This window comes from Falco cherrug, chromosome 3 (genome assembly GCF_023634085.1).
Source record: "Falco cherrug isolate bFalChe1 chromosome 3, bFalChe1.pri, whole genome shotgun sequence".
Taxonomy (NCBI): domain Eukaryota; kingdom Metazoa; phylum Chordata; class Aves; order Falconiformes; family Falconidae; genus Falco; species Falco cherrug.
In genome coordinates, this window is record NC_073699.1 from 30,782,279 (window position 1) to 30,803,234 (window position 20,956).

Sequence of the window (20,956 nt, forward strand, 5' to 3'; positions counted from 1 at the left end):
ATTGTGGTTTACATCTTTCACTCTTTCTATAAGCAAATGAGTACTTTTGTAACTTTCAGTTAAAAATAGATGAAAATAAATTGGCCACACCTTAGAAATTATCACAGCACAAACATTGTTAATATTTCCTGGTTTTAAGCAGAATGCTTTTAGGTTCTCAGCTGGGTAAGATGTGAAATGTTAACATGAAAAGAAGTCAATGAGGAGAAAGTTCATCATGGTGAGTAAACAAGAGACAACAGTTTTCTGTGTCTTGCACAGCTGTGGAGAGTTTGGCTAGAAGGAGCCCAGCTTTCTTACATTAGAACATCCCAAAGCACCAAGGACCTGCGGTTGAGTGCATCTGCCTGGAGCAGCTGTCCTCAGAAGATGTTTCCATTATTTCACGTTTCAGACAACAGCTCTGCTACTTGCATGAGGGGAAGGGAGGAAAGATGCAAAGACAAAAGCTCTCCTAACACTAGACGTGTATGAAATTGGCCCACATGAAACAACGACTAGTGGGCCAGGAGACATGCTGTCACAACTGATCCTGGATCTTCCCTGCTTCAGGCAAGGAAAGGAATCAACCTTGGTCAACTTATTTTGCTGAGATAAAAGAACCGACATTTAAATCCTTGATGTGTTTGCTTCAAATCAGACACAAATCCATGTCTTATATTTCACCAGAGTAATTGGTACCTTGGGGAAATAAACAGGATGCTGAAATACATGAGTTTTCTGAAAACTCTGGTTTTGAGGAGCCAGTATTTTCTGGGGAAGAATCATTTCACCTGAAAGTGACAAGAAATTTTTTAGATATTTGCTTCTTGGAGAAAGTAACTCATTAGAAAATCATGTAGAAACCTCACGTGAGCATCAACAAAAGTACTTAAGTTAGCAACAATGAGATAACCAGCATGTCAGAAAGTCCTGTTTTCATGCAGTCCCAGTTTGGGCAAAGTATCAAATCTTCTTTGTAATAAACACAAAAAGGAAACAACAGCAAACACTGGTGATTGATATTTTTCATAAAATTAAATCTTTACTAAAAAGTTAAAACAATGTGTGGCATTTGCACCAGAAATTTAGGTAAGTACTGTAAACATCATTAAGATAGGAAATGCAGAACTAAAAAGAATGCTTTCTCTAATGTGGTTTGAATTAAATTGGTAACACATTAGTGTCTCCAATGATCACAACAGAATTACTAAAGTAAATTTGAATGTGGCCTAGGATCTCTTAGTCCTCTAATTAGAAAATGTATTTGCTTTCCCAGGAGACTGTACGCAATACTTCTATTCCAAAATAAATACCATCAGCCATTCATAGTCCCTTAATTCAGCTGAGTAAATAACTGTAACCTTGTCTTCATGGTACACAGATCTCTCACAGAAACTAGTCCAAAGCAACAAAAAGGAGGCCAGACACTTCATTACATATACTTCTCTCTGCCCTCATGAAGACAGCATAAGACTAAACACAAAAAAACTTCAAAACCCTTTTGGGGGGCATTCAGGTACCATTGTTAAAGGTAGGAGAATCTGTACTGAATAGCTGCAGCATGAGGTCCTCCAGAATTACTTAAACTATGCTCCTCCTGCTGCTTCCATTCAGTTTGGAAAGGAACACAGCAGTTGCAATGTTTCATATTTTTGAAGTTATTTACTGTATTTTCTGTACCTAAGAGCCCTACTCAGCAACTGGGTCACACAACACTAACCACTTGGCAAACACTTCAGACGTAGTGTTGAACCCCAAGATCTGGAGCCTGATTTATAGTTAGATCCTTTAATTTCATTACCCTTCATCAAAGTAAACAGTCTTAACTGTAAAAGAAAATGAAGATTTTTTCCAGTCTGGGATTAAATCTAATTATTGCCTAACAGTTAAAATCACTTCAGAAGGTACCTTCTTTGGAAGCAAAGGTGTTGGTGATTTGCCTGGGAGGCTTCTACCCCATAGTCAAAACTGAGCAGGTGCTCTGTGATGTACTGGGGTGGCAGGTACCCCTGCACTAAATGGAGGCATTGAAATTGCTGGATGATACTTGGCTTTCAACTCTTGAAATGTCTTAGAAAAACCGTATTGTGAGGACCATGAGATGCTCTCTAGAAAAATACTAGATAAAATGAAAGCATGGTTGTGTAATCTATGTGTCTGACCTTATTGTGACTGTAGCTGTGCAAATATGCTTTCCCTAAGCATCTATTTACTAGATGCTATCAGAAATGGGAGACAATAGTGCCAGACTGAGCTTTTGGTCAACCCAATATGGCAGCTCTTACATTCTCATAAAGCTCTGAACAGCCAATATACCCTATTGCTAGTTTTAATAATCAGAAACTGTAATACTGGGCTTTATAGAAAGACTTATGTGATATAAATAATGCTATTACGCAGGGGTGTGAGTTAATTATTGGCACCACAGTAAAGCCACTATGCTGCTGCTATCTCAGTTATTTCTGCAGTAACTTATCCACTTTCTAGCAGTGGCAACGTGCAATGACAGATGAGGAAGAAAGACCTAAAATTAAATTGAAAGAAATAATAAATAAGCTACAAAAGGAAAAGTATTTGTACTTGTCCAGTACTATATTGTCTTCATTCCTTCTCCCTTGCCACATTTCTGCTGACATAAGGAGGTAATTTACAATGTCAAGGAAATCCATGTCTGCCTGTGCCGAATTACTGCATTTGTATTTCTACTTGTTTGTAGTGAACTAAAGTCATAAGCCCAGGTATGTAGATGAGTCATACAAGCCATCTTTCATTTAACAAGGCATCTTTAAATACCACTTTTATTTAACTTGTACTCATTACCATCAGCAAGCAATGTTTCTGCCATACTATCCTAATTGCCAGAAATTTGCACAAGTAAATCATTAAAAGGTTAAGCTATTTTTCATGCTAAATATAATGTACAGTATTAATCTGCTTTATTTTGTTATTATGAGTAATGAGGTGTCCTATAGTTGTATCAATTTATAATTATGCCAGATCACATGGCAGGAGGGAAAGAAGAACAACAAACAACAGACGGATGTCATTTCTGCTTAAATTCTCCATGTAAATTGCAAACTGTTAAGTTAGACTGGGCTTTCTTTGTGGAGCACACCATCCAGATGGAATCACACCAGTAGAGCAACAATTGAGAGGCACCTTTGTGTCAATTTTTTTAAAAGCAAAGTAACCAAATATCTTTCAAACAACACCCAGCCTGCTTTATATTTCCCTATTTGATCCTTAAGCCTGCTTTTTTATATTACTTCAGAATATAAATCCTAGAGACAACAGTTAAATGCAGACACTTTGGCAAAAGATGAGATGTGCATGAGACAATTTCATGTGTTGCTGACAACACTACCATAGAACGGACCTTATTACCCAACATGGAAATCTACGGAGAAGATGATACATTTCTCATGAGTGGTGTGCATTAGGCACAGAGCACCCCTCCAGCTCCTCCAAAATGAACTGTACATGAGAAGCATCTCGTTCCTGTGCTATATAATCCAGAGCATTTCATTCTAGTTTAATCCTGCTGAACAGCAGAGTGCCAGTGGTAAATCCAGACGACTCATTATATACTAAACTGCAACATGTCACCTCCCTGAAGCTGAGAAGGCAATCCCTTAGGTACCTCTTCCACATGAGAGAGCTGAGCTATCTCTATACTTTGGAGAAATTAAGGAGGGACTACAGTATATATGGGTAGTTAAATACACTGCTTAGTAAGTGGGAAGTTGGTGGGAAATGACTGTTCATCATTTAGACAGAAAACCATAACCACTGTAAGGCTATCTCTCACAATTCTATTACAGATGCAAATTGATTTAGTTTTTTCAGCACAATGAATTTAATTAAAAATGAAATTTCCATTTATTTGTTCTGATAGGTTGCTTACCATTAAAAACATACTCTTAGGAATTGCTTGCAAGTCTGCTTTCATACTACTGTACAGCAAGTCACTTCCTAAACACATTTGCATTCATCTTGTCTCTGCCTTGGATATATTAACCATTGCTGAGAGTAACACTACTAAATCAGGGAAAAGAACAAAAGATAGCTACTTTAACTTAGTTATACAGATACAGCATAATTTTTTTGGGAAAAAACTCCACACACATATTCCATAAAATAGTTTTATGCAACTACCCTTGATGTCATGATGTACTTTGAAAAGGCAGTCAGCAGGAGAGATGGATGTGACAATACACAATATTTTTAACTTGATAACCAGTCAGAGTTTGTGTGTTCCTTGGATCATCAGAAATCAACCATTTAAAATGTTCCAGAACCCATAACATCGATGATTGGCAAAGAGCATTTTAGATTACACACTACTAAGGTAAGATAGCAAAGATTTTTCTCCGTATTATTTTATATTTTACATTGTAAAATATTATGGGAAAAAACAACTAAGCAGAAATATGTAAGGCAAACAAAATTTATTTATATTGCAAACATATGTGGACCATTCATCATTCATTCTCAGAAAGTTAGCTATGTTTGAAAGCTATGGCAGGTATCATCATGAAATACCTGTTTCAGAACAGTTTTGTGACAGAATATCTTAGGTCAAGCAGAACATGTATACTTGTGGTCGCATCACTTTCTGTTAAACGTAAAATTAAGTTTACATTTATGATTAAAAGCAGAAAATACACTTTCAGGCAGAATTGGAATCACTATTTTCAGTTAGTTATTAAGCTGAACATTTTGACAAAAATCATATGCAAGTCTCGAGACAAGGGAGAAAAGTGCTGCCAAGAAAATAATCTGAAGACATCATTTACCTTGTGCAACTGATAGTATTGCTCAGCACCTATTCCTCCTTGCTCTTCTGCTGTCCATAGCACCAAGCGCAGAGTCCTTTTTGGCCGAAGTCCTAAAACATAATTTTAAATACTGTTTTTAGTATTAAATACCCATATATTTGAGCATTTTTTGCTTTGGTCTCTGCCCTCAAGTAGGTGAAAAGCCTGGGTTTCCCTTCATTCATCTCTACCTTCACCAAACGCAAGCCATTTCAGGGAGAGAGACCATGTGAGGAAGGAGTGGGCTGTTGTGGTACTGCTACCAGTTGCAGGGGCACAGTAGAAGCACATTTCAGGGACATACTGTAGGTGTCTGAAAACCACACAACATAAAATAGCTACCTTGATAGATTTCTGAGACATATGCTAACTGACATTCTGGTGGTCTGCAGTAAGTAATGCGCATCCACCTTCAGCAGATCCAAATCAAATTTTCATGAAAATTAGAATTGTTTTGTCATGGTTAATTTATTACAATTAATTGAAAATGAGCTGCTGGATTTTTCTGAGAAATGTTTACCCATTTCAAGAACCGAGGGGCCCTGCAATATTATTTTGCTTTTTATCAGAGAAATGAAAAGCAACAATCTGTACTTAGGAATCTGAAATACAATCAACTGCTGAAAGCATGACTTTTAAAATACGGCAAACGCAAGGCCGTTTTCTATTTTGCTACGGTAGCTGAGTAAGAAAGATAAGTTCTTAGATACATTTCGAAACTGTTTCTGCCACAGCAGAACTGAACAGATAGAAGTTGTTGCCCTTTATTTATTTGATTGATTCTATTCATAAACAAATACATTTGAGACATCAAACCTGACAGCATGGAAGAGCAAACAGATCAAGAACAAAAAGTGTTCTCTGTGCAGTGTAATGCTAATTATATTCAAGCACAAATAAAGCCCCCAAAACTATTAAAAAAAACTAAAAGAAAAACCAGTGAGGAGACTATCACAAGTGATAAAGCATAAATTACCACACACTATTCTGTGCTGAGGAGAAATAATATCAGTATCACTGTCCAAACTTATTTAATTTCCTAGCTGAAATGGATGAAGTTTACAAATAGACTTGACCTTCATTTTTGTTTTCTCTCCACACAATGTAAATCAACTGAAAGATTTCTTTCCTGAAACTATACACTAGCAATCCTCATAACTGAAGGCAGCATATACAAGGAGTACTCAAAAACTGAAGAAAACACCTTGGAATTCCCAGTATTTCATAATGAAGGAAGTGCAAACCAGTGGTTTAAAGGCGTATTTTCTAAATGTTGATTTGCTGGCTGTAACCAGAAAGGTTGTCAAACCTCATCACTTTAAAAACAACCGTCCCACACACATCCCAGTAGATGCCCTGCTCTTCTCCTAAATCATGACAGTACAGGATTAGCCTCCTTTGCTTTTCAAATTAGCCAGCTGGCCAACGAGGTAAAATTAAGGTAATAAAATAGCGCTTGGGTTAATGTTAGGAAGATTTTAGACCCAAAATAACCAGTGCTTTGGTTAGAAGAGGTGGATCTAAAGAAGAAAAGGTGCTGGGTGTAAAGCACAGAGCAGCTGGTCCTGTAGAATGCTCCAATGGCACTGCGGTTTAAGCATAAATAGAGGCGTTTGTCATACCACCAACTACAAAGTACTGAAGCCCAGTCTCCAGCCCACCACACCAAGGCTGCGAAAGCAGCTTTGGTAGGAGATGCTTGAGACAGGGGAGCAGCATCTCCTCCCTCCTCCCAGGCAAAAATCAAGGTGATTTAGTCTGCCACTACTTCCTTAAGGGGGACTCAGGTCAGCGATCAGGGACATCGGGTTCGGCTCAGACAGGCTGTAACCCCAGCTGATCTCTCCTGCTCTGCAGGAGCTTGAGTCGGTCTCAGCTCACTGGCGGAGAAGAAGTTTGAGATTCTTGTGGCCCCTTCCCAGCCCATCATTGCATCTGCCCATTAAAGCTTGGGAAATAAAAAACCCTGCTAAGCTTTGCTCTTTCCAGTCCCAGAGGTGCTGTATCGGTTCTTCCAGTCTCACAGATTTCTCTCACTGCTGACAGAAATACTTATGTGTTCTACTGAAATTCAAGGGACAAGCTAAAAAAAATAATAATAAAAAAATATATATATAAGCTATGGAGGCAGTTATTTTAAATACAAAACAAAGTCTACAGAGGAAAATTTAATTTCCTCATTACCTTAATCTGAAAGTGATAAGTATTTATCTACCTGTTATTAGAAACACAGCTATTCTGATCAAAGAATATCAGACTAATCCAATATTCACAAGTAAAATTGCTAAGAATATTCTCAATACACACTGTTATTAAAATATATGAAGTACTATACTTAAGTTACGGTATTTTTTTTTCATTAAGTTTACTATTTTGGCTCACTTCTTACAAACTACCAGTTCCTAAGCAAGGTATCAGCTTCACAAAATCAGAAGTCTTGTAGATCACAGCCCAAATACATATTGAAAAGGCATGATAAAATAGCACTCAGACCAGAAAACCATGTTCTGTGATGGCTGTACTGTGTAGAGGAGTAGGTAGAAAATTTTACAATGAAGGAAAACTTTCACAAATAAAATAGTGTCTCTTTCCTTTCTACCTATATAAATGACATATCACATAGTCTAGGAAAAAAGGTATCAGAAGAAAAAAAGAATTTTACCCAGACCATTTATGCAGATCATTTTGGCAATGTGCAGCAGGTTATAACGGCATTCACTGATGCATCAGTGCAGGAATACTACCATGTCCTCCCTGGGTCACTGGGATCTGAGATGACGTAACTCAAATGAAACTTGCAGAGCTCAGTACCTGCTCAAAACCACTGTAATCCCAGCTTCCATCCTACCCCTGCATCTCAATAAAGAGAATAGCAGCTCTATTACAGGAGGATAACACCAAAAAGGTGATAGGTGGTACTCAAATAAATTGTTCTTTCTAAGCTCACATAACTAAAACAAAACCAACCATAGATTCTGCTGCAGCTACAGATTAGCTTACAAATCTCCAATGTTTTAGAAAAACGAAGTTGCTTTTTTTCCCTGACTACCTTACTCTTAACTGGGAAACATAACCATAGTTCACCACAAAGGCACGTTTTATTGATCAGCCTCCACATGGTTATACTTTATCCTAAGCACAAAAAATACTAAAGGGTGCCTAGACTTCTAAGATAGAGAATGAAACAAAAACATTGATATGGTTGATCTCTGACTAAGGAAATGTGTGTAGTGAGTACCACAGGACACTCGATGTATTATACTCCCTCTGTGCTGTAGTAGCTACTAGTCTTTTTGTTGTCCTTGGGTACCACACAGTTCAGTCATACTAAGATGCTGCTCTTACTAACGCTATTCTGTGTTTCTTTTAAATTGTCACAGAGCACTCACACTTGCAGATGCCAGCAGCAAGCCTAGATTAGCCAAAATACAAAATGCCTGAGAAGAAAAAATTTGTAACTAAGTGGTATTAAGTAACCAGTTTGACTTCAACCTCAACTACAATGAAGTATTTTATCAAAAGCTTTTCTTCCATAATGTATGTAAAAAATAACTGTCAGCAACTAATATGGTATTACACACACACATGCACATATATATTCATATATACACATTTTATATTAATTTAAAATCTAAAATCAACACTTTCTAGACATGATGCGTATTAGATCCACACACTTTTTACACATGTGGATGATCTCCTTGTGAAAAGACACTTAATAGGATGCTACAAAAGAATTTTATGTCCTACATGTTTTGCTCATGCTTGATAGATTTGAGACATTCCCACACAGTGAAAGTGAAATGTATGGCTTGCTACAAGCACAGACAAGTTATGCTCATCTGTCACATGTAATGTAAAAAAAATAAACCTGCTTTACCCTCAAGACAGCACATAAGCCAGGAGGGGGACTTGAATTGTGACCCTTTTTAATCAAAATAGAGATCAGTTGTGTAAATACTAAATTTCCTTCAGTAAATATTTTCCCACTTTATAAACATAAATTCTTACTGATGGAGAGGATTAAATACAAAGACACAGTATTTCCTAAGAAGACAGTTAGCAGATGGCTAATCAGACTTCTTCAAGAGAAGTCATCATGCTGTTATAAGACTGATCAGGTCTTGAAAATTTAAAAAAATTCCATCTTTGTGAAAAAGGATTCTCTCCCCTTCAAGCCAAGGCAGTGGGATCACCCACAAGCAAACCACATAGCTGTTCAGCTTACATGAGGCATATAAACAAACCGCAAATGGCTCTAAGTAGATTAACAGATAAAGTATTTTAACTTGCATTTATAGTGCAATCAGTGGTAAAATACTATCTTCTTGGTTTTAATTTCTAAAGTCTATTTCTATTCCTTCAGTCTGAAAGCTGCATTTATTTCCCACCCCTCCTGATTTTTAAGAACATTCATAAGAAGTTGCATTAGCTGAAGAGAGGAAAAGCTCCTTAGCAGTGCAAAGATGGGGCTAAAGCTAATCTGTACCCAATAAAAAGGAAAATTACTGCAGACCCCCACCATGCACTCTGAAACTGTGAAAATCATGAGGTTTCTTAGAGCTTTGCCAGCTTCACCTTCCCAAGACCCTGCACAGATGGCCCAGCAAAGCCTCGAAATAAGCATTAACACAGAATAAGTTGCACTACCAGTTGAGGGAGGCGATTCTGCCCCTCAGCTCTGATGAGAACCCACCTGGAGCACTGCCTTCAGCTTTGGGGTCCTCAGCACAGGAAAGACATGGACCTGATGGGAAGCGTCTAGAAGAGGGCCACAAAAATGATCAGAGGGATGGAACACCTCTCCTATGAGAAAAGGCTGAGACAGTTGGGGTTGTTCAAAATGGAGAAGGCTTCAGGGCGACCGAATTCTTAAAGGGGGCTTATAAGAAAGAAGGAGACAAACTTTTCAGTACGCCTTGTTGCAACAGGACAAGGGGTAATGGTTTTAAATTAAAGAAGGGCATAAGAAAGAATTTTTTTACAGTGAGGGTGGTGAAACACTGGAACAGGTTGCCCAGAGGGGTGGTAGATGTCCCATCCCTGGAAACATTCAAAGTCAGGCTGGATGGGGCTCTGAGCAACCTGATCTAGTTGAAGCTGTCCTTGTTCATTGCAGGTGGTGTTGGACTGGATGACCTTTAATGGTCCCTTCCAACTCAAACTATTCTATGATCACTTACTCTGTAATACTGCTTAAGTCACTGATTTATTTGCTTCAGTAGCTACTGGAGAGTTATATACAGATATATCATTCTCAAGTCTTCTCCACTGCTGCATTTAACATCGTAAGCTAGACATTTTTCTGCATTATTACCCTGTGGCCTGAAATTTCTGCAAAAGGGTATTTATACAGAAAGTGATAAGATACATGATGATGATGCTGAAAATCATTAAATTTCTAATACACTCCCTACCTTTTCCAGGTTTGCAGTTTATTAGACATAGGGGATTTACTGGGTGACATTAGATGAGCTATTTCTATCATGCAAGCATTTCTCATAAAATGCCTGGAATTTTTAAAACCTCTGCCACAGCATAAAATAAAAATAAAGTTAGTATTCCACATTTTGCAGAAGAAGAAAAGAATTTATCATCAAACACAGTAGTACAATTTGCTTTCATTTCAAGCAACTATTACCTAATTTATGTACTCTGTGGCATGGGCAAGCACTGTTCTAGACACCCCTAGCACCCCGTTTCTCTGGCTAATTTCAAAGAATACACATATAGCAATAAAATGCAATTTATAGAATGACAGTAGTAATGCAATTAATCAAAGATGTCCAGACCTTTTCCTCTGAAGACCAAGAAGAAGCCTCCATTCTAAACCAGCAGGATTTTAGCTTTTCATGCTATTAGAAATACAATCCTCTATTCAGACAACTAATTTCACTACTTGTGCAGAAAAGTGTCTGTCTAGTTAGTCACTTACTTAAGAAGAGAAGTTTTTTTATTTGAGTGAAAAATAATGATTTAACAGAGAAAATCTAAGGCTATTAAAGCTGTAAGCTTCAAGAAGTAAGGCAAAGCACACCTCAAAAAAACCTTTTAATATTAATTAAACCCTGACTACAGTATATTTCTAATTCTGTAGTGAAGTTCAAATTAGACATGGGAAACAGCTTTTTGCTTGAGAAACTGTCTTTGCTTTCTTCTTAAAATAGTCTAATGCAACGCCATCACCTTGATTTTTTCTCTGTTGATAGGGGTTGTTTGCAGCACTAAGGATGAAGCGAGTCATGAAGGTCTGGAGTAGAGAAATGAGGTCTCCTGGAGTAGAGATGTGGCATCACAGGAAAAAAGACAGAAAATGGGCAGGTCAGGGGCTGGAGAGCAGGAAATGAAAGTGCAGGCAGGAGCCATGCTGGGCACTGCAGCTTGACCTCACCTGAGGCTGGCAGCATGCCCAGAGCCAAGTTTTGGGTGGTAAGGGGAGACGACACCGCCACAGCCACAGAGCATGAGCAGCTTTGTGGACAGGTCCTTGCAAAGAGGACACAGGGAGACAGCAAGGCCTGAGCTGGGCTTGGGAAGGATTGGGGCTTGCAGAGCTCCAGCGGCGGGCCACTGGCGTCAATGGCAGTGCAGCGACACACTGAGATGCATCCAAGCAAACTTTTTTTCCTGTTTTTTAGGGAGGCTGACGAGATTATGACAGAATAGGAAGGGAAGATTTACAGAAGAGCAGAGGTGGGAAACATGAGAGGTTTTAGGTAGATTTAGGCAATGGAATATCCATGAGGAAATGTCCAGGAAGAAGCTGGGTATACAAGACCGAAGGGGAATGATTTGCAAAGCAAAGTAACAAAAGCTGTGAATGATTTGCAAGTCTAGTAACTAAAAATAATGTGGATTAAGCCTTTTGGCTGGGGAGATGGGAGGAGAAGAGGGAAGCCAAGCCCAGAGCCTGGTGGAATGGGCTGCAATCCAGCCAGGTGGCAACGCTGCCAGAGTAAGGGTTTCTCTGGGGGACACATCATTGCCACCTGGCAGCATAGATCAGGGACACGCTCAGATGAGAAAAACTGACAAATGTGCTCTTCTGCGCATGGGGTTTTAAACAAAGAACCAGTTACTGCAGTGTCATGAAGTCAATACAAGTCATGTCTACAAAATAAAAAAAGAAAACCTGCTACTTATGTGTCTAAAACAGCAAAGTACCAAGTCAGCAGAGGACTCCTCCACCCCCTGCCCTGCTATAATCCTGTTGCCATGTTGTCCAAAGTCCCACAAAAGGAAAAGGACATTGTCCACCCTTAAAATGCACCTTATCCCTCTTTAGAAACACCTCCTTCCTTAAACGTATTTAGAGATCTCATCAAATTTTGGAGCAGAAAAGGCCCCGCAGGGCCCCGCTCTCCAACTCTTTGGCATTATAAGCATCAACCATGGTTTGATCTTACTGGGTGGTGGCTCTGCCTTCTGCCTCTGCTGCCCCACTCTTTGTATCAGAGAAATCCCAAATCTGACTGTCCTCAGAGCTGATGAGTCAGAAAATACACTAGCCATACTTGTGTCTCCATATTGAAAAGATACACCTTAAAAACCCCGACAGTATAGACAAGATGGCCCTGACTTCATCTGGGATGGATTTCAGCATTTCACCATGTCAGCCACATTACAGATTTTAAAAAGAAAACACCATAGCCTCTGTTACCAGGTTTTTAAGATTTTTACAGATAGACAAAGCACATATTTTATCTTGAATTTCCTGGGTAAATTAAAGCTTGCAGAGAAGCAGCAGTCCACAGGACACAGAGCAACATTGTTATGGAGGGCCGTATGCCTAAATTTACTGCCAGATTAACAACTTTGTATGTCTGCAGTCACCCCTCTGCTATGGCAAGCTAGTGTGGAAATTGAAGATTTAATTATTTGCCAAATATGCATTCAACCAAATGTTGAACTGAAGCAATAAATGCAGTTGTAGTGTAACAGCATATGCAGATATTTCATACCAAGTAGATTTAATAGATTTGCAAAAGGTGAAGGTCAGAATAAAATATGCAACTTTGGGGAAGTGGAAAGAATGTAAGAATAAGAAGTTAATATCAGCCATGTTTAATTAAAAAAGCCCCAACCCTACAGCAAAAGCAGTCATTTAACTGTGTTTCACAACATATGTCCTGCACAGCAAACAACTACACCACCACAGCTAGAGGAAATTCAGAAAAATGTTTAACAAATTTTTTGGCAAGTAGGTTAAAATTTCAGTTATATGACTTCAATTAAACTAGCAGAAAAGGAATGGCTCCAGTGATCATTTTTTTAATAAAACGTATCTTTAGTCCTCATATATTAGGCAGTGAATTTGGACTTGAGAAATGTAACTTCATACAAAGACTACAGTGAACTGCATAAAAATCTGTCTTATGGTTTTCCAGTCACATTAGTCACAGGTATAATTCAGATGAGAGTTAAAATTTCATTTTTAAATAAGTTTTAAGGGAAAAAACTGTCTAATCAACTCCTTATGAGTTACATAAAATGTACTTCAGGTAGTACCTTAAAATTCTTATGTGCATTGCTTTAAAAACATTTCTGTAGTTTTCTGTGCCTTTGTCCTGTGAAACAGAAATTTGGTTGTGCCAGATCCATGTCTACACCTATAGGAAAGTTGACCCATGAAACTCCATACCCCGTAACAGTGGCAAAGAGAAGAGGGGGAACTATGCATGGCACCTATCACCATACATTTCTCTCTTTCTCATGTGCATATAGGTCATCTTCTAGGAATGTAGGAAAGCCATGTAAAAGGTGTGATGGCTGGGATTAGCCTTTGTCAACAGTCATCCTTCCTTCATCAGGCTGCTCCAACAGCAACGGCAACAGGCATCCTGCCCTGAGTGCAGAAGAGGAAAGCGTGCCCTGTTCATCTACTTGACTCCTGGTATTCACTGGCTCTGGCAGCTCCCCATAGCAAATATTTTTTCACATGGAAGAACAAGGGTTCCCAGAAGCACTTGGAGGCACAGTCCGAGCAGGAGACTTCCTGGTCTAATGTGGAATGCAGACATGACTGCACATGAGCTCAGTGAACAAGACAACAGCAAATGCAGGGAAACATTTACTCAGTACCACAATCCATCATTATAGTGGTCTTTGGAGTGCAGCCTTCCCTAAAGTCTACGCTGACTACTTCAACACAGGCAGGAGTTCAGATAGCAATAACTGGCGATGCCTTACACTGCTGTGGTTCAAGCTGTTCTAGAGAAAGAGGGTAAGTTTGTGATTCGGCCAATTCACAGCACTGCCACTGGGCTTCTTCAGAAGATGCACCCTGTAAACACACAGACTGGGCAGTAGCTGGTGGACATGTGTGCACCTCTGGGCTTGGCAGGGCACCAAGAGCTGACTAGCGATGAGGCAAGCAAGACCCAGACACAGCCAGGGAAAGGTAGAAAACACATTTCTGGACAAGGAGAGCAAGCTTGTGGGTAAATGTTGCTGAAAGAAACCTGGGATGTGAACAAAGGACCTGTTGACTATTTGATTTCTCCTGTGCTAGACAAGATGAGACTCTGAAAATGAACTAGACTGTAGTTTCAAGTAGCAGCCCCTATCAACTTCTCAACAGGAAAAAAAAATGGCTCCAGCTGTTTTAATTAAGAGACTCAACCCAACAATTATCATATCTAAAGTTTTTCAGAAGAAAGCAGTGAAATTTATCCGTCAAAATTGACTGCATCTCTAACTCCAATGGGCTGCAAGTTAGGAGGCTTAAAATATTATGCTTAGAAAGCCGACACTGCCATACAACCACCTTCTAAAGAGCATTCTCTATTATTGTCATTATTCAGTTCCCTCAAGCTCCCTTTAAGGATAAAAGTCCCATGTTTCTAGCACTGGAGCATGAGGTAGCTTTGGCAGGGTGCTCCCCAGGGTGGGAGAAGGGCAGAGTGCCTGTGGCCTCGGCTGGGAAATGCCCCTCAGCCAAGCGATGCAGGAACACAGCTGGATTAGGAGCAAAAAGACAGCACTGACTAAAGCTCTGAAATCACTGGGTACATGCTGCCTACTTCTTGCTCAAATATACTGTAGACAAGTTATTAGTCTTGAGCAAGGCCAGTATGGCAGCAGCCGCAGGCTTGAAATGGTGGGAGAGGAACACAAATACCACCTTCACAGAAACTGGCAACCAACATCCAGAGCTGGATTGAGTCCCACAGGCCGTCTGTCCAACTTGTTTAGCCAACTAAAGGCAAAATATTGCATCAAAATAAATTCTGGGTAATTTTATGGTGATTATTTTTTTTTTAGTAGCTGCTTAACTAGTCTTTCACCTCACCTGGAAAGGCAGATTCTTTTGTAAATCTCACGTGACATGGGGACAAGAGGAACTGTGTTTCAAATTCCAGTAGAGTATTAACCCAACAAACACGAAAATGCTGAGGCAAATGGTGTCAGCCATCTCCAGAGATGCCCTTTTTTGCACACAAGCTAATAAAAGTAAAATTTGAGAATTGTAAATGCAACCTGAAAACAAGTTGAGTTTGAGGTTTCTATACTGTAATTAGCAACACAGCTGGTTCAGTTTGCTTGAGTGCTGTCTCTTCTACAGCTTCCAAATGTCCTCACACCGCTTCACAGCTCATGCAACACCCTATGGGTTTCCTCAGCTTACAGATGGGAACCCCTCAGCCCTTCCCCCCTAAAACACCCCTAGTGCCTTCCCATGATCTCTGAATTAACCCAGACAACATTCTCACTACTACTGGAGCAATATTTGCTACCGATCACATAGAGACTGCAAACAGATTAAAAAGAAAGAGGCTCCAGTGCTTACACCAAAGCTACATGCGTGCTGATTAACCAGCATTTGTCATCAGAGGGAAAGGATAAAAGCTGAGTTCCTTCCTGCCTCTCCCTCAGCCGGGACATCAATGCACTTGCCCATCTCTCCTCAATCACCCATTTGCAAAGAACATATCAGAACTTCATATTCTAAATATTTCTATGCCTCTATCAAATTTAGTTAAAATTGATCAAAAGGTTAAAGACTGCAGAGGGCTGGGGAGGGCAGCAGCTGCCAGACACAGCTGCAGGCAAGCTGCACATTGCACAAGCTTACTGCCTCGGACACCCTGCCTGCAGTTATGATTGGTAATTTCTTAAGCATCGGAAATCCTCAGCTAATTGCAACAGCCCTGGCTCCACTGAATGAAAGGGAGTTTACCAGTTCATACCAGCCCATAAATGCCTCTAAAGACATCTTCATTTCCAGAAAAAGGAACAAAGAACAAGGACCAGATGAGACTTTAGTCTTTCTTCTCATAAACAACTTCTGCGGAAACACTTTCAGTTTTTCGTTTTTTAACCACATAAGCCATAAAGCAGTTCACCACAGATCTTGCTGATCATCAGCATGTATAAGCTTCAAGGGTTCCAGGGAAAAAACCCTGGTTTTCTTTCCTTTGTGCTTCATTAAACTTCAGCGTTAACTGGGAGGAAAGACTCCTTTGGATAACATTAGTCAATATGGCCACCAGTTGGTGAATTTTTCTGAAAATGAGTTACCGGCAAAGCAAGCAGCTGCGAGAGTATAATTGATACAGAGAATGTGATATGGGTGCACTAAGGAAACCACTTCTGTTTACTCTGGTCAGGAGATGTCTACAACCAGGGCTGTGACCAACAGGTGCACAAGCTGGTGCTGGCATTTAACTGTACACTGCTGGAAGGGATGTTTCACAAGTGAAGCTCCAGCTGCTTCAGAAGAGACAGAGTTGAGTTTTCTGCACAGGGTGGCTGTGGAAAAGCCATTTGGAGTAAGATTCACCTTGCTGAAAGGTAACCATCTAAAAGCTGGTGTTTGCTCTAAATTTGATGCCTGGACTTCCTCCCTGGAAAAGGTGGAGAGGGAACCGCACCCCCAGCAGCTGCCCCCCTCCCGTCACCCTGCTGTGGAAGATGGGCAGAGAGACAGTACCACTATTAGAAGCAAAGTATTCCGCCAAACTTGAAACTTTCCACTTTTTAGCTCTTCTATTTTCCAGGGCTAACTGAATCATTATCTCTCTAAACCATATTCAGAAACTACAGTAGTTTTTAAATGTATTTTTTATGTTTATATTATAAAAAGCCTATGTTTTTAAGGTAGTGCTCTTTTGAAATGTATACATGGGGATTTTATATGAATTAAATCTTTTTATTCCACTCTTTGGCAATATAATACAAAAATATTTCAGTGCAACCTAGTTTTCATGTAATTCCCTTTCTCTCAAAATGAAACAGCATTCACATGAAGTCAGAAAGTGAAATGGGAAAAAAAAATCCTACCAAAAGTTTGAAGTTTTGAAGACTTCAAATTGTGCTACTACTTCAGATTGTGCTATTGTCATGTGTCCTTGTAGGGAACATGTAACTATTACAGTGTCTGAAATTCTACAAAAAATAAAACAACCACAAAAAAAAAAAAAACAGGAAGAAAAAAGATAAAAATACAGTACAGAAACTGCCAGTTCAATTAAAAATAAAGGCCAACACTGAAGATTCAGGAAATATAAAGGCTTACACATTAAGTAAGTGATTTACTTAGAAATAAAAGCAAAAACTGTTTAATTTTTTTCTTGAGGCAAGAAAACAAACTGCACTGCTTAAAATAAAATGCAACAATTTTAAACTCTAATTTTAATTTTTCAATTAATTTCATGTATTTAGTCCTAAGCCAATAGCTATTAAATGGTTTCAGGAGAACATTATGTTGAAAGTATGGAATGTTACTTAAACTGTAGTAATTCTCCAAGTACTACGTGGAATTATCAAAATCTTAATTAACAGGCGTAACTTGGGTCCACCAGCCACATCCAAGGGTCAAAGTGATACCATGATGAAGGGCTATTAGATCAGCATGGAAAAAACCTGTTTAAATAGTGTAGTAATATCTTGCTTTCATGGAACCAATGGACCATGACAGAAGTAGTGGCAGTATTTCTCACTACACAATGCAAACTTCGTATTCTAGAATTCATATTTCAGAAGCTTGCTTCAGCTTTAAGATCATATCATCATAGCTGTAAGGCTGTAAGATCAGTTACACTTTGGTAAATGCAGACATAGTATTTATGGCTAGACAATGCACCATGGCTTTAAGACTCCCAGTACACAGTACAAAAATTCCACGTGTGCATACAGATGAGCCAGTTGAGTTGACTTATCCCCATGTCAAATGTATTTGGTGGGCTAGTCTAAGATTAAATTCATCAGGGTCCACAAGGATATTAAACCAAATCTCCACAGTTCAAAATATAATGCTTACTCAAAAACCACAATCTGTGGAATTGATTTTAAATAAAACTCACTAATTTCTCTCACAATCTGCACATCTGTTACTTTGCTGTCCTTTTTGTCACATTTCATGTGTACCGTAAAATATAAAATCTGCATTAACCGATCTGCTACGGCAGACAGGTTATGAAAGGCCTCATCCCCCGTGCTTATCTACAGGTTACATGTAATGACTCACAAGTCCTCTCCCAGCCTTACGTTCCTGTAGAACACTGGTATAACAAGAAGAGCTGAACACAACAGCTGGCCAGAACAAAGGGCATCAGCAAAGGCTCCGGCATTTCCCAGCTGAGAAAACAGCATTTCACCACAGGTCGTATACCAAACACACCGGCTACTACCAGAGGAAATCAAATATTTGAACAAGCAGAAAGTGATGCATTTCAGTCATGCGTGAAGGGAAACCCAGTGAATAAGAATTATACAATGCCACCATGAACTTGCCCTTAAGAGACACAAACCAGTTTATTGTGAATGGAATAGAGTCAGCAAACGCAGAAGCATAATTTTTTTTTCCTCAAGGTGGAGAGAACATAGACAATTTTCCAAGAATTACAAAAGAAATGTAAAAACACTAAAAGAAGGAGTAGGCTTTAGTTTACTTTTAAAAGACTAAAAATTACAACAGATACTACTTGGTTTTGGTTACAGACTGATACTTCATTCATTCTGAGGGTGGGAAAGTGAGATGTAAGAGGTTCAATTAATGCAAAACAAAGGAACAGGAATTCACAGGGATGTCTGATGTTTACCACTGCAGTATGAGAGTGGCTGATCACATAACAGAGCTTGTCTACAAAGCGCCCTTCAAGAAACACTGAGATTGTTCAAGTGCACAAATCCTTCTTATTGGAAGCAGGGAAAGCTAGTTTATTATTTAAACTCTGCCAGAGCTAACAGCAGGAGTAGCAGCAGATTTCAGCTTTTAATGAATATGTGATGCATTCGTCTTGACCACAGGTTACAGTTCTGGAAAAAGGGAATGATGAGGAAAAATAGATTCCATCTAACGAAGGGGGGAAAGCATCCTTGGATATCAACTTCACAATCTAAGTAGTCTGTTTTGAACTAGTTTAGAGAGTGACAAAAGCCCATATGGAAGTAAGACCAGCAAAAAACTACAGATCAAGCAGTAAGACTGGAATTTGCAGTTTGGAGACCAGAAATCAGACTAGGCCAAGGCAGACTGGGAACAGCAGGACAGCAGGCCAAACTTTGAGAGGCTGGGTGTTGAGAGAACACAGGCAGATGACTGTGCAACCATAGCTCCCTCTTGCCCATGCACTGGCCCTATCTCATCTTACCTTGTGGACCATCTCTTCTACCAAACACACCCTATGTGGGCATATGTAGACCATGCCCTTCCATAATAACACTCTGTTTGCAGCCCAGTTCTACCCGCAAGTCAGATGAAGCCCAAAAGCAGAAGAAATTGGCCTTTCGGATCCCACACATAGGGTCTATGCAAACCAGGAGGCAACAGGCTGAGCAATTCCACTCTGTATTTTAACCATAGCACTACTAGAACAGACATATCCACACTAGAAGCCACCTTTTCCTCTTTCTCTCCTTCTTTGTTTACCTTTAGCATTGTCAGCGTGGGAGTTCAATTCAACTTGTACTTCTGCTGCACAGAAATTCTGCAGGAGGGAGACTAGCAAGTCCAGTGTCAACAGCCTGTGTGCTAGAGTATCAGCTTCAGAAGAGCCCAGCTGATCTGCAGCCTGAATTCCAGAACCCAGTCACCTTGTCACCCTGCTGATTACCCAGGATTATTCAAAGACGTGATCACTGGAATCAGAACATTGCTCTGCATGCCACAAAACTATTGTAGCAGGATACTACAGTGTGCAAGCCCTCAGTGTCAAATGTTGCTTGACAAGACACATGAGCTCACAACATCTGACAGGTCATCATGGTTAAGCTAAATTTGGCAGAAGTGTATCCCTATAGTGATGAGACTCAAGTGTGTGCTTGCTCTGACCTGGATTACCTTTGTGTGGGAAACTGGACCGATGAGACCCACCATCGCCACAGCAGATGTATTATCTTGACATTGCTATGGCAGGAAACTCATGCAATCACCACTGTGAATGACTACTGCCAGAGAAGAGATTTAAGGCAGGAAGATAACACCACTGCCACCGCAGCGACTTACCTATACATTGTTAAAGGAGGAAACCGACCGATGCCATGGAGCAACAGGGCAGGCTGATCCTGCAAAACTTGACCAAGCCCCTGTGCATGTATCCAGACTTGGGGTCAGGGGGGTCAAGGTGCCTGGAGGCCCCTTGATGTTGGGCACGTACACCATTGTCAAGTGGAGGTGTGGTTGAGCAGAACGGCTTGTAACAACCCTATAAAAAACGGAACCAACTAAGATTGGACAGGACGTTCCCCCACCGGACTTGGAAACAAATCGGACTGTCAGGATACCCCAGCTCCAGGGTGGTAGCTATTGCCCTGAACTCTTCCCTTTTCTTTCCTTCTTTCTTTCCTTCTTTTCTCTCTCTTTATCTTTTGCTCTCTCTCCCTTTGCATTCGCAGATTTATTGTTGGGAAAATAAAGTTCCTTGGCTCTTGACTCCGTTTTGAGTCTTAATTCTGTTCCCGAGAATACAAACAGAACCACGCTCCGGTCTCAGACCGGCATGCGACACTTTGCCAGGGAAATCAGCTGTCACAGTCCAAAGCAGAGCCCAAGTGCACAGCAAGATAAAAGCACCATACTCAGGAAATCAGCTCTCTAGTACAAAGCTGAGAACACACCAGTTTGATGGTATAGATGTATCTATCCATCAAACTGGTGTAACAACTCCAGACAGGATATAAACTTATTTAGGAAGAACATTCAAGGAAAAAACCAA

General features: G+C 39.9%; 1 protein-coding gene across 4 annotated transcripts in view; it reads right to left on the reverse strand.

Annotated features, from left to right (window-relative positions):
- CPQ (carboxypeptidase Q) overlaps window positions 1-20,956 on the reverse strand; it is a 163,725-nt gene that overhangs the window by 41,274 nt on the left and 101,495 nt on the right. For all 4 annotated transcript variants that reach the window (XM_055705657.1, XM_055705656.1, XM_027814217.2 and 1 more), the window contains one exon: window positions 4,779-4,870. In XM_055705657.1, the coding sequence (XP_055561632.1) occupies window positions 4,779-4,870 (92 nt within the window). The remainder of the gene's footprint in view (window positions 1-4,778; window positions 4,871-20,956) is intronic.